Source organism: Anser cygnoides, chromosome 4 (genome assembly GCF_040182565.1).
Source record: "Anser cygnoides isolate HZ-2024a breed goose chromosome 4, Taihu_goose_T2T_genome, whole genome shotgun sequence".
Taxonomy (NCBI): domain Eukaryota; kingdom Metazoa; phylum Chordata; class Aves; order Anseriformes; family Anatidae; genus Anser; species Anser cygnoides.
In genome coordinates this window covers 26,984,467-26,999,223 of record NC_089876.1, presented here as the reverse complement: position 1 = coordinate 26,999,223, position 14,757 = coordinate 26,984,467, and the positions used below count along the sequence as shown (strand labels likewise).

At 42.6% G+C, this 14,757-nt stretch overlaps 1 protein-coding gene across 5 annotated transcripts in view; it reads left to right on the top strand.

Annotated features, from left to right (window-relative positions):
- Positions 1 to 105: 105 nt before the first annotated feature.
- Positions 106 to 14,757, top strand: part of GABRA4 (gamma-aminobutyric acid type A receptor subunit alpha4) — a 50,900-nt gene continuing 36,248 nt past the window's right edge. For 2 of the 5 annotated variants that reach the window (XM_066995831.1, XM_048072919.2), the window contains exons 1-4: positions 106 to 199; positions 2,262 to 2,902; positions 2,996 to 3,114; positions 12,486 to 12,553. In XM_066995831.1, the coding sequence (XP_066851932.1) occupies positions 2,820 to 2,902; positions 2,996 to 3,114; positions 12,486 to 12,553 (270 nt within the window). In that variant the 5' untranslated portion in view covers positions 106 to 199; positions 2,262 to 2,819. Of the gene's footprint in view, positions 200 to 2,261; positions 2,903 to 2,995; positions 3,115 to 3,732; positions 5,535 to 12,485; positions 12,554 to 14,757 lie in introns of those variants that run through there. The other 3 variants (XM_066995832.1, XM_048072918.2, XM_048072917.2) reach the window with 3 other exon arrangements.

The following is a 14,757-nucleotide window of genomic DNA, read 5'->3' as shown; positions in this document are numbered from 1 at the left end:
AAAGAATCTGGGAATCATGCAAAGATCAGATCAGTTTGTAAAATCACTGGGAGGGGAATAACTGAGTTTCTTTGATCTCTACCTGCAGCGGTACTACTGGATCTGCAGCATCGACATTCCCTATTACTCCAGGCATGGATCTGAGAGGGGGCGACTGATAACATTTCTCAGGACGTTCACACGGGGAAGATTATTACTGGTGAATACCACTCAATTTTGCTATTTCAGTTCACACAGGTGTCTGTACATACGCAGAAGGTAATAAAACAATCTAAACCCAAGGGTGTCCCCTGCTCTGCCAGGATGTTGCTGGCTTCCATCCACAGCAGCTGCTAGAAGAGGCAGTGCTGTAGAGCTGGGTTTTGTTCTGTATCTGTGACCAGCCAGCAGAATTCTTCCCATTTCTGAATTGCCATCTATTGCTCTCCATTTAAATTTGTGAGTTTGGCTTCTGCCAGCAAAAGTTTTTGAGATATTCCTAGATCAGATAATCTCATTGCTCTGCAGCAAGGGATTACTTTTTCTTGCAAGGGACAGTAAAACTAGCAATTCTATTTACTGAAGGCCAGTTGTAAGTATTCCCTTGGCATAGTCCATGCAATAACACGGGACAAAAACTAGTCCAGAAAAACAAATTACATCTGTTTATAGATAAAAAGTGTCTGATTAACTCAGGCAAACTTATCTGATGTGGGGAAATTAGACTCGTGAAGAGCTGCTGATCTATCCCACTGTTGTTCCTGACCAGACTGCTAATGGAGCCAGGGCAGTGGGCTCTTGTGGGCATGTTGGTTTCCACCTGTGTTTGGAGTTAAACAGGCTGCTCCCACAGCATCATCAAGAGAGCTAAATGACCTTGGAGTGACATCCTACTGTCTGAGTTGTCTAAGCTTGTAAATACTGCATGGAGCACGTGTGCTGTCTGTAGGCAGGCTGCCCACTCTGTTAGGTTCAGCAGAGCATTCATTGTTGCAGCAAGGCAGTAAGGGGATAAGGATCTAGCAGAACTTTGAGGAAAAAAAGCCAAGATTTAAATAGGGAAGGAAAGGCTGGAGTAGCTGAAAGCCAATGAATTCCTTGAGCCTAGCTTTGGTCAGGGCTTGGCTTAAATATCACAGTGCTATGGCTGAAGTGGTCATTCAGCCCTATTTTTCAGGCTGTCTTGAAGGCGTGGTGAATTCTGAGAAGATAAAGCTGCGAGCCAAAAAAAAATCAGTACTTTCTGTTGTGATTAGACCAACTCAGTGCCCAGTACCTTTTCTTTTTTAAGGAAGATGCAAAACAGAGCGGTCATACCTGAGAGGAGGGTGCTGATGGGAAATGCCTGCATTTCTTCTGTCAAAGTATCAGAGAGCAGAGTAGTAATCTGCAGAGGCCTAAATAGGGCTTTTAAAATTGGAAGCAGAGCTGACTGCCTAGACAGAGGTTTTTTTTTTTTTTTTTTTTTTGAAAGATAAACAGTATCAGCAAACTAAATGGATTTGAAGCACAGCTTTAATTGTTTTTCAAAGGAATCAGCAAAGGGCACCCTAGCTGGAACAAGCTCTGAAGTATAATCAGGAAGATTTCAAGTGTCCAGTAGTTTTGAAGATAATCAGGCATTTCAGTGCTTGGAGATAGTGTAGCACGTAATGAATAAAGCCTTTTTATGTCAGCATAGGCAGGGCTGTAGTCTTGAAGTCAATTACAATACCTGCTCCATGTGCTCCTGCACAATGAACTTCACCAGCTTCATTAAAATTGACACGCGCACTGATTACCAAACCTAAACAACTTTGCAGCACACCTGATTAGAAGGACAAGTAGTTTATTTTCAGTACCTGTTGTATTGGGGGAAAAACAGCCCATACCTTTCTCTTCCCTCTCCCCCAAAGCTCCAACCATCCCAGCGGTCTCTGACAGAAAAGCAACATTTTACAGTGGGTTTTACAGCAATTTATGCAAGAATCCCTTGGACCTTGTATAATGGAAATTATTTGGGTCACTTAACCTGGCTTCCTAATTATAGGAAAGGATAAAAAGAAATACAATGTGAAGCCATTCCCTTGTTCTAGCATTTTTGCTTCCAGAAAGCCGGGATAACCCACTCGCTCCCATCCATTTCGGGTGTGTTTTAACCCTGAAGTCACGGCTCTTTCCTCTCCTCACCCCAGCGCCTGGTATGCCTCCTGCTGGTGTGGAGGGACCCTCCTGCTCCCAAATCCTCCTCGCAGGGCAGTTACTCTCTTTCCCCCCTGCTTTTGGCTTTCTTTCCCCCTCAGGGAGAAGAGAGGATCGGGACAGCGAAGACTTTAGACCTCAGTCACGAGCAGAACACAGAGGGGAGAGAAACCTTCCCCCTGCCACCTTTCCCTCACAGACACCCACCTCACCGCCCCGCCACCCGGGGACCCCGAGACCGGGCCGCCCTCAGTTCGGGGCTCACCGGCCCCCTCAGGGCGGCCGGGGCCGAGATCCGCCTCCACCCGCGGCTCTGCTCGGCTCGGCCCGGCTCCTCCCTCCCCCGGGAGGCCGCTACCGGGCGGGCTCCTCGCCTCACCGGCCGCCCGGAGGGTGCCGAGGCGGCCCCGGGTGGGAAGAGCGAGGCGGGGCGGAGCGGGGCGGAGGCGGGAGCGGCGGGGCCCGGCGCCTGTTGCCCCGAGGGAGTTAACGGCGCGGGGAAAGTCGCCTCTCCTCCGCCCCTGCCCGCCGCCGCCGCCTGGCAACCGGGGGGGAGCCGCGCATGTAGGGCCGCCGGGGGGCTGCCGCCGCCGTCCCCGTCCCCCCCGCCCCGGAGCAAGGCGTTTAACGTGCCCAGGCGTGAAGTATGGCATGCAAAGATGGTTTCTGCCAAGGAGCCAGCCATCGCCATGTCCTCGGGTCTCTCCATCGCCCTCCTGCACTGCCTGTGCCTGGCGACGTGGTGAGTACCCCCCGGCGGCGGGGCGACCCCCGCCCGGTGCCGCCGAGCCGGCTCCCGGCGGCTTCTCTCACCCGCTCCCTCTTTGCCTCGTAGTCTCAGCGGGCCGCCGGGACAGAGCAAAAAAGAGGAGAAATTGTGGCCGGAGAATTTCACCAGCATCCTGAACAGCCTCCTGGATGGCTATGACAACCGGCTGCGCCCGGGATTCGGGGGTACGGCCGCCGTGCCCGCGGGCGGGGGGCGCGGGGTCGGCGCTGAGCCCCCCGGGGATCGGAGGGGAGAAGGGCCCGGTCCTCGGGGTGCTGCCGTCGTGCCGGAGCGAAACCGGGGAGCCGGCGTGTGTTGGCTTGGCAGGGAAGGGAGGAGCTGCCCCCCAGCCCGGGGCCGGCGGCTTTTGTCCCCCCCTTTCAGTGCCACGGATGGGGTCCGAGAAGAAGCGGGTCCGGGGCTGGGTGCTGGGCTGAGGGGTCAGGTCGGGGGCGGGCGCCCTCCCTTCAGCGAGTTGGGGACGAACGGCGCTCGGCTGCTCCGGGTCCAGCTCTGGTTTAGGAGCAGTTAATTGCAGGGTAGGAATCAGGAGCGGAGCGCCGAGCCTGCCCGCACCCGCCGTGTGGACGCGGGGTCCCGCTCCCCCGCTGTGCCCCCGGCTGGTCCGGCGCAGCTCGGTGCTGCTGAGCAAGCAGCCAGGCTCGCCGGTCGGTGTGGGGCTTGCTGATAGCCTGTAGGGGCTCGGGACCGAAAATAACTAGGATCGGGATGAAATTCATTCCATAATCTGGCAAACCAATATAAAAATACAGAGTTAAAAGTTTTTTTTTTTTTTTTGAAAGGTTTAAAAAGAAACGCTACAGCCTGTCTCATGATGCAATAAGCCAGCAAGAACATTTTATGGGCTGCCTCCTATACGGAATTGAATGAGATCCTTGCGTAGGTTTATGTTGCGAAATACTTTCTTCCTCCCCTGGAAGTACCTTCTTCATACACGTGATGCATCCACACTGACATGTATGCCAACACATGCCATGTACTGGGCTCACATGCATGATCTTGATCATTAAAGGATAACACTAGCATCATTGATCACTTCTTTATTATTTTCGGTATATTGAATAAATGAGGCCTTCCGTAGCTCAGCTTAAACGTTATGCGAGAAGAAAGCTAAATTTATTGGAGCACCCAGAGGAGTCATTGAGAACAGGTAGCCTTTTCCAATTCAGTCTCTGCAGAGAGGTTACAGACACTTCTGCATGCGTACAAGAGATGTGCTATGTTTGGTATCATTTTAGGTTGAATGCCAACTAATTAGTCATCTAGCAAAGATGCTTTATGAGCATTATCAGATTTCCAAAATTAAACAACTACTAAATATGTGATGTGACATATAGTTTATGCTGATTTTTATTTCGATACAGTTGTCCTTTGCAGGATATTTTGCAAAAGTAGTCTTTCAGCAAAATGCTGTCAAGAAGGAAAAGTTCCTTCTATCTCCTTGAACTTTCATAACTGCAGTATTGAAGTTAATGGTACAGGGAGATAAAACCTTCAGATTTCAGCCTGAGGAAGGCACTTCTGGATGTATATTTCACAAAATTGATATTTTATTGTTTCTTGCTTCTTCTTTATAATATCTAAACTACTCATCTTTGAGTTTTGAACTTCTAAATAACACATGGAAAAAAATACTTCTATTTTTTAAACAATGCCTAGCACCCTAGCTCATTGCAGCAAGTTATCTTCACCTGATTTGACAAGAACTGCTTTTAACTAAAAACTGAAACCAACATAAATGTAAATTTCTCGAAGTGGTCAGATCTGACCTTTTGACATAACTCAACAAGATGTGTGGATTAATCATTAAAAGGTATACTATCCAAATTCAGTTTTCCCTATATTCCGTGTTTTTTGCTGATAAATCTTTATGCCAAATGGGACTCACATATTGGAAGTGGGTCACTCGTTATTATAGAGCGTAGCAAACAAATGTCATAGGGGGTGGGAATATTTAGAAATGGAAAGTATAGTGTGCCTCAGTAATGCTAAAGCTGTGTCACTTTCTGATGAGCAGCAGAATATTTATTTTTGTTTTATTCTTGAAGCTGATTCACCATCTAGATTGCACGTGGCTCAAAATGAAACGAAGGTTTTATTTTAAGAACAAAAGGCCTCACAGAGGTTTGACCGATGCTGATTTTAAACTTCAAATCGATGAAAACATTTCTAATTCTGGCAAAAGTGATGTTTAAAATCAGACTTGGGGAGCTAGCCAAATTCTGAATTTTGCCGGCATATTCCAGAGTTACCACAAATAACAATTCATGAAGATTTTTGCATGCAGAGCAAAGGAGGAAACATTAGATTTTAGAGGTTTCCTAAAATTGGATACAAATTCTCTATCACTAATTAGCACAATTGTTGGTGGCTATAAAGGAGAAGTGAAATCACCTGAGCATGCTTACAAATGTAGTTATGGTCTCTCAAGAGGGTTTTCAACTGTAGTGGAGTACATGGAAGCTTGCCCTGGTACATCTTACGCAGGAGTATGGCATATGTTGAGGGTAAACGGAAGAACTAAGTTCCCCAGTGTCACTTGATGGATGGACACTGCGCATTACAAAGTTGCTTTATGAAACAGGTAAAAAAAAAAAAAAAAGTTGCTGTTACTAATAATTGCGAGCTTTGCTAGTGTAATAAATAAAACCAGAAGAGTTCATGAAGAAAGTTATTAATGACTCTTTAAGTGGAAGCTCCCCTCAACTTTGGGGGGTGGGAATCTAAGCCCTTAAAAGGAGCAAGAGAGAAGGAAAGATATTTTGGCCAGAAGTTTAGTTAAGCAAAGTAGAACAGGCAGTTTTGTGCAGGGAAAAAAAGAAATCCTCAAGTGCTCTCAGGAAGACTTTTTAAATGCATAACAGTGTTGAGTTTCAGTGGTGTGAAAGTATTTAGGGACTAAAGAAAAAAGTAATGCTGTGTGATGTTTTAAAATAGTGTAGTGGAAACTAAGTCAGTTACATTCTCTACTTTGTGTGTGCCATTTTGCCATTATCCTGAATATCTGGATGTAGTTTATAATGCATGTGGATTTCCCAGTCAAAACCACTTGGTAATCTAACAGGTCACAAGCATAGGGTGTTTACAGAAGTCACCTGCAGTGTGATTAATGAAAAGCATTATCTGCTGTAAAACTTCAGGTGTTACCTAAGTGCTATTTTTATTCAGCTGTAAAACTTTGAAGGAAAACCATTTCAACTTATGTCCTGACTCCAGTTTTCATCTGCTTTTTAAAAGTTTACATATGACACACAAGAAAGGCAAACCCTCTAGAAAACTGCAAAACCTTGATTTTCTCCAAAAATCTGTTACTTTTCCATGGGTGATTAGTTTCAAAATGGTTGTAGAACTCCAGATGACATTTTGACAGGAGCATTATTCACTTGACATAAAAGGCCTGAATCTGATTTGCCATTTTAACACTTCTGTGGTTTTAGACTTTACCTGAGGAGCTCCTGATAGAAGGGCCTGACAGATCTGATTAAAACCTGTGCTGGATTAAAGAACTACAGAATGGTTACGGCTGGAAGGGACCTCTGGAGGCCATCTGGTCCCATCTCCCTGCTCAAGCAGGGTGCCCAGGATAATGTCCAGCCAGCTTTTAAGGATCTCCAAGGAGGGAGACTCCTCAACCTCTCTGGGCAGCCTGTGCTCGGTCACCCTCACAGCACAGAAATGCTTCCTGATATTCAGAGGGAACTGCTGGTGTTAAAGTTTGTGCCCACTGCCTCTTGTCCTGGCACTGGGCACCACTGAAAAGAGCCTGGCTCCCTCCTCTTTGCACCCACCCTTCAGGTATTTACACGCAGTGATGAGATCCCCCTGAGCCTCCCCTTCCCCAGGCTGAGCAGTCCCAGCTCCCAACATCTCCTTACACGGAGGGGCTGCAGTCCCCCCCCGGCATCTTGGTGGACCTCTGCTGGACTCTGTCCACATATGTCCACATCTCTCTTGTACTGGGGAGCGTAGAACTGGACACAGTACTCAAGGTGTGGCCTCACCAGTGCTGAGTACAGGGGAAGGATCACCTTTTATTATGTATATAATCTTTTATTATAAGGTTATAACTTTGCAATGTTATGATATCTTTTAAAACTTTCATGACATGCTAGCTCATCACACTTAGGCCTGTACTTAGCAAAGTAAGAAGAAATGAGATGACTGAAGTGAGGGAAGAGCATCACTCAGTATTCCTTTGTGTCTGCTAATTCTGATGAATTTTTCTGCTAGGCATACCTTTGATCTTGGGCATCTTGCTTTTTGTTCAGACCAAAAGAAAGAAGGTGTGTCCCTTCAGAGGCTGACAGTGTTGCCCACAGCATGTTCCTGTCTCCTTGTGGTGTGGTTGCCCATCAGTCACTGAAGGCTGGAGCAATCTCTCCTCTTGGGTCTGTTTATTTGTGTGAGGTGCGCTCTGGCACAAAGTGCAAGTCTTACTATCAGCTAGTGAAGTGGTGATAGTTCTCCTGCTTTCTGTTCACAAGTTGCCTGCATGCTGGCTCATGAGTAGAAGGAACAGAACCATGTTAGTTCATTTTCCTTTTTCTTTCCTTCCTCTTTTCTTACTCTTTCTCATGATCTTGTGTCTGTGAAAGTGCAGCTGAATACCTGGTGGAATTAAATATGTTGGCTGTCATCTTCCCTAAGAAAAGTATGGGACAGCCTCTCTGCCCCTACTAGGCTGTGTAATGTTCAGCTTATGAACATTGTTACTGAAGAGTTTCATTTCCTGTGGAGGCAAAAGGAGTGAGTGTAGTCAAGAAATACATGCAGAATAAATTTGAAGGGCAAAGACATCTTTTTCTTTTTAGAGAATAGAAATATATCTACATGATTATCTGCTCTTATTAAAAAATTCATGCATACTTTCAAGGTCCCATTGCTCAGCATAATAGATTCTGTAATATATATTTTTTTTAAGGTTGCAAAGGGACTGGACATGAGCACTGTAAAGTTATCATTTTTTTTTTCCTCAGGCACTTGTCCAGTCTTCCTCAGCTGGTGAGAGCAGATGACTCAAAGGCTTGTTAACAGGATATAGTGTTATCTACCTGTAGTTGCCTGATCTGAATTTGGCCCAGGTTTGTAATGCTTGAAGTCATTACCATCTGTCTGTTGTTTAGTGACCTGTATAAAATTAGCTGATATTCTTGGTCCAGTCCTTAGCAGACAGGTGTCCACATCATGGGAACTGGCACGAGTGTCAGCCTTGTTGGCTGTTTCAGCAGAGAGTAACTGCTGAACAGGCAAAGAAACAGAGTAGTCTCCTCATTTCTGGAGGCATGTTTTTTTTCTTTTCAGGGTTCAGACATACTGATGGATGAATGTAAAAGTTACCGTGTGCTGTTGCATTTGTTGTATTTATCTTTGGATAAAGAATGTAGCACAAGTGTTTGAACTCCACATTCCACATTCAATGCACTACCTAGTGGTTCTGAGTTCCCAGCAGAAATTTCATATATAGCAGGTGTCCTCTGCTGTAGAATTAAACAAAGAACATGCTTCATAGAATCTTTTTAAAATTGAAAGATAGCAATCATAAGCAGCCAGCGAGAATTTAGAAAAAGCACCAAGTCTTTCACATGTAGTTCTTTAAAAAAAAAATAAATCTGTAGCAACTACTTCTTCCTCCCCCCTTTTTTAGATGTTACTGTAGGAACTGATGTAATGTAGTTTCACGTAGTTTTTGTATCCTGGGACTGATCTCATAGCAGTGGCAATAGCTGCACTTAACATTTAAACTGTAGTTTGTGTGTCGAAACCTTTGTACAGACTTGTTGCTAATGTTCCTGCTTGGCAGCGTGACTCTTGATGGCAAAATTTGCAATGTACGGAGAGCCTGTGCAGGATTTGACTGTTTACATACAGTGGAGATCTCTGCAGTGACAGTTGCCTATGGAGACGAGGGGATAATGGAGCCCAAAGTCTTTCGCTGGGAGCTGTGCTGCGGTTCAACCCATATGTTGGCATGCAACGCATGGGAGAGCTGTCTTATGTTCCTGTTCGCAGGGTTAGGGCCTGGCATCACTTCTGCAGCCCACATGCAGCATCTCTACCGAACGCTGAACTATTCTGGCTTTTTGCAGGGGTTGCTTTTAATCCTGCCTGAGCTTCTTTAAAATATATTATCTTGCAAGCGGTGATTCAGACTTAACCGTTCCCACTGCAGTGTGTAGGACTCTCCTCCTATTTCATTGACATAAAAATACACACCAGTATGTTATAAATAGTTCTTCAGTGTTCCTGAAGATTTATGGTGATTAGATGCTTTCTGAACATCCATTGAAGGATAAGCCCAAATGGTCATATTTAAAATTAATTGGCCTTCTTACAACTCCCTGCATTTTATTGCCAGTAGTAGAAGGTGAAGGTTTCTAATAGGATCTTCTGCTTGCACAGCCCAGGTTGATTAAGTGGTGCAACATGCTCGTTTCAGAGGGCTGCTTAAATCACCAGTAAAAGTAGGTTAGGTGACTACAAATCACCTCCTCGTTGACAGGAATTCCCATGATTAGTAATAATTAGGAAGAAAAAAAGGCATGACTCACTCTTTCTACCCCCACTATTGTTACGTACTGGAGTTATGTTTTCTCCTACAAGGAGAATATGATGTCGCCATAGATGCTCCTGGGTTGGTGTTGAGTACTGTGGTGTGGTTGAAAATCCAGTGTTTGGCCTTAACAGTTGTGGACTGACAATGTCGGTGAAAGATGTGAAGTGTGATGGGGCTACGACTTTGGGAAAAGCATTAGAGAGATGATCAGTCTCCGCTGTCCCTTGCAGTTGTCTTCTCTCCTACCAAACATCTTAATGCTTACCACGGTTTTGGATGCAAAGCAAGGATTTGCATATCAGTACTAGGTGGATGTGTTTGTTCTGTTATGATGCCTAAGATGTTGGTAGATCCTCATTCCTCTCACGTTGTCTAGTGGCCTAAAATGTGAATTTTAACATTTGTTTAATCATTGCACTGCCATCATGTCAGGCATTCATCCAAAAGTAAACTTTAATATCAACCTTATTTTGTGGCTTCTTAATTGTATGTCCTCCTTCCGTCTCATGAGTCCTACTAGTAAATAAAGGTTTAAGAGCAGAATAGCAGTTGCTAGAAGACAAAACTTTAGCATAGTTTTAGTCCTGTGTTACTCCAATTGGGTTTCTAATAGCAGTAAATCATAAGCTTGCTGATTTTGAGATTAGTTTCCTGGTCTTAGATCTCTCCATCTTTCCAAGAAACTCCAAAAAATAAACTTGCAAAAAGACTCTGAACACTTATTGCTTGTGAAACTGTAATCATTTAATAAAACAGAAGAAATCAGTTTCTGAGGAAAACCAGCTCATGCCTATGGGGAAAATCTGCTTCTTTGTTCAATTCAACAGTTATGAAATTACAGTGTTCTGCGAGGTAAAGAAATGAAGATATCATAAAGAAAACCAGTAAAAGGTGGTTTTGTTTTGTTTTTAGGAATATGACTTTTAGTATTTTCTTATTGTTGGGTAACAAAGACTTGTTTCTGTATTTTCCCCCTAGAGCAGTGTGCAGCAATGTCTCTTTTTCATTTCTATAGAACTTGGATTTCAGAAACATTTCACATTTGCTAGATGAAATAAAGAAATATTTTGTGTATATATACGTATTTAAACCCAAAGTAGTTTACCCTAGATAAATGATAGTCTTTAGACTATAGATAGACTTTAGATAGATTATGGGAAATCAGGTACATTTGGATCACCTGTGTTTCTATGTGCGCATGATTGTTTTTTTCTCACCTATTTTTTTAATGCTGCAGGTGAAAGTCTGCACTTCCAGTATTTTGACAGCTCTTGCATGATTTTTTTCTGATCTCTTGGAGCTCTCCAGAAATAATTATATTCTGGAAACTTCATTGGACTACATTGGCAGTGAAATGAGTGGTCTAACCACTCGTGGATTTCTGTGCCCTGATGAACACGTAATTACTTGTAGAAAGGGGAGCAGCTTCCATTTGACATGTTTAGAAGAGCAGAATGGTATAAAAGTGTGTTATCTGGAACTTGGGAAATGCTTCTTAAAACCTCTTCAAGACAGACATGCTGAAGGATCCAACTTTCCAGGGACCACTGAGCCTACCAACTGTTGTAGGGTGAATTTTCTTAAGATTTTATCTTGAAAAAATGTCCTTCTGTGAAGCTGTTAACTTCCAGCAAGGAGTCTGTTTTTTGACATTTAGCTGAAAAAATCTTAGCTGTTCTTCTCTACATAACTTGCAAACTGTTTAGTGAAATAATTTTGCATGGTTTTATTTTACTTTTTGTTCACAGTTTGACACTTGTTCTAGGTGCAAGAAATATGGGTTTCCTGTTTTCCAGTTGCTTATCTTTTTATCCCTTTAACATTTGATTCAGAGTGATGTCTGTGAAGTGATTTTTTTTTCTTTCCAAGAGGCACATATTCTTCTGCTTCAAACAGTCTTAAGTCTTTCCTCTTTTCGTATTTAGATTCCAAATACTACGATAAAGCCTGAATTAACAGACTTGAACCACTTTTCCTCTTCAGAAGTTTGAGTTGCAGGAATGTAGAAACTGTGGTTGTGAGTTTTTTTTTTTCAAACAGATATTGTTTGGTAGGAACATCAGTAGATTTTTTTTTTTATTGTTAATTTATGATGTAAGTTCATTACTTGAGTTAAACCATTAGCTAATGCTTTGATCACAGAATCATCGTCATACCTGGTAATAATTAGCAGTTTTCTAGCGTTTTACATTGGGAACGAACCTAAATCCTGCATGTGTTCTTAGGTTAATGGAAACCCTAAAACTCCCATTAAAAGTAATGTGGAATGTTGCCCATTTTACATTTCAAGGTGCTTTGTCCTGTAGTAAAGGAGATGATAATGTTGAGATGAAACCTCTTTTTCTGATGGTTGCTTGCCATTCCCAGCTGTGAATGTTCAAGACCTCTGCTGCCCTGTGTCATAAATACCACTAGCTCTTTCAAGACAGGCTTTGTAATAGCATGTGGACCAAGGTTCAGACACTCCAAAATGCTGAGACTCCTAAATCTTCTGTTTGTCAGTATTAAGCCACTTAAGTACTTCTCTCGATATGGTTGCAATTCTTGATCCTGCAATAGTAAATTGCCTAGTGCATGGCATGCCAATATCTGTAGCCCAGTTATTACCAGTAAGACTGAATGTTAACAACAGATACCTTGGGGAATGTGGATTACTTAAATGAGGTGCTTGTTGTTTATCAGCATAGTGTTTTCCATAAGGCTTTTAATTTATCGGTACCTGTTTTCTTATCTGTTGAGTCTACGTTGGTTTCCTAAATGGGGATTTGCATTGAAATGCTGCTTTTGGCTTACTTGTGTGGTAAAGATAGTTGAGCAGTGCTTGTTATTAGAGACTTAGCTGAAATGACCTGTGTTTGCATTTTGCTCTTGCTTGTCCTCAGAACCCTCAAAGCGATAACTGTTGACATGCCAGGATCACTTATGAGAACTGTTGACCTGCAAAATTCACGTTTTCTTGCTCACTTCCTTTTCATGTATTAGGTCCTGTTACAGAAGTCAAAACAGATATATATGTCACCAGTTTTGGACCTGTTTCTGATGTGGAAATGGTATGTATTTCTGGAATTAAAATGCCGTTTCCTGTTTCTGAGAAACCATTAACTGCAGTCAGGAGTGGATGCTTAAGTCACGTCTCCGTACTGTTCTGTCAGTCATGCAAAGTAGACAGGATTAAGAGCAGCTTAATTTATAGCTTATAATTAGATACAGCAGGCCTGATTCTGGTCACACTTGCACTGGTTTTTGACTGGTTTAAAGAAATTACTTCACAGGATTTAAAGCAGATTTTTATGGTGTAGAGGCCTTGCAGGGAGCATCTCAGTAAGCATACTGTGGGGAAAATATGTAATCTCTTTGAAATTGCCTTTCCCTTTCTGAAATGTGTGTTATTCTCAGGTGAATAATAATGACATCATTTCACAAATACTTGTTGACATTTTCATTTCAAATGAATTCCCTTTGTCAATCTTTGTGCCCCTTTTAGCATCACTTTCAGTAAATGTTTGACTGATAGGAGTTTTCATGAGTGTCTGCAGAAATTGAATGTCAAAATGACATGCATGAAATACTCACAGAAGACAAACGTTACATTTGCACATGCTGTTATTTGTGCCTGAAAGGCGTCTGCATCCACTTGAGGTCAAGTCCAGCATAACTCTCATCAACTTCTATAATCCAGCAGTATACCCTTAAATCACGTGACCATTTCTCTTTTTTATAAAACATCCAAGAAATCACATGGACGTAACAGAGGCATATGTGCATTGTATGTTTGTACTTAACTTCTTTAAGGGAAAGGCAGTTTCAGGGCAATAGCTTCCTTCCCACATGGTTCTATCCTGCACTTTCTGGTGCACCTCATTTGGTTCTATGCTAGGGAGAAGTATGTGACAGCAAGATATTTTTTCAAGGGCTAGGTTCCTGTACCAGTCTCATGCTGAACTTCATCTTACACCTTCGATGGATATGTGTGATGCTGGTCAGTGTGACAAGGGGTACAAGAATCTGGTCCCAAGGAAATCTAGTAATGTGAGCCTCACCTCTAAATTGATGGCTGCATGTGATCTCCCAGGCTTTGGTGAAGCATTTCACATGCTGCCACGTGGAAATTATTAGTTATCTTGGAGAAGGCAGGAGTGAAAACGAGAACTGAAGGTAGGTAAGGAATCAGCAAAAGGAGAGTTTACGACAGATATTTCCCCTTTTGTCATTAGAGATTGATTAGAAGGCAATTCCAGGGATCCAGGAATTGGTTTTGGAATGATTTTTAGTTAGTGTATCCATTAGTGACCCAATGTGGTATGTATGTGGCTGCATTCATAAAACTCACTGGAAGAGCAAAGCGTGAGATAGTCTCAGTACAGGAGGTGATCTCTCGGAATGTCTTTTTAGAAGAACTGGATTACTTTGGTACCCAGTGTAATGAAAGGAATTGACATCTCATTTTACAAAATGTATCACGTAGAAGCTGATAACAGAAACTGCTACTATAAGCTATGAAGTCACCAGCAGGAAATGACAATAGAAGAGAGACCTGGTAGATTCATGATAAACCTTACTGGACAATGCAGCCATGCAGAAGGCAGCAAACCTAATTCTAGAATTCATTACACCTGTAGAGATGTATCCTTGCCCATATGAATAGATATGACCAAACAAGTAGTTTCAATGCTAATAACATGCAGAAAGGTTTGAAATAAAGTCAAAAACATCATTTGACTTAACACAGAATTGCAGCTGTAAGTTAGAAAGGACTTCAAACTTCCTATGTTACCTTTTTCAATGCCACAATATTATTTTTTTTTGTGGGTGTGTGAAATATTTAAGCTTTCCAAGATGAGAAATGCATTCCTTTGTCAATTAACTAGCATGTGATTTCTCATGATGTACTTGTGTCTGCAATTCTGCAGTTGTTTGCATGTTTTCTATGGAGCATCTGAATGGCTTTTCTGGGGAAGTTAGCAGGACAGTTATGTAGTTAAAAATAAACGTGTATTTATGCAACTCTGTGTGTAGTTTATTATATATGTCTTGTGACATGACAAAGGAAACATTTCGCTTTTGTTATTTAAAAGTTGAATTTAAATTTCCTTTCGTGGCTTTAAAATGGAGGTAATTTTTTGTCCTGATATTTTAATTTATCCATGGATTTTTTTGCTGCTGGCTGTATTTTCTTTAAAAATCTGTTGACACTTATTGTCACAGATCATTTTGTTTCCAGTTATATGCGTGACTACAAGTTAAAGTGCCTGCT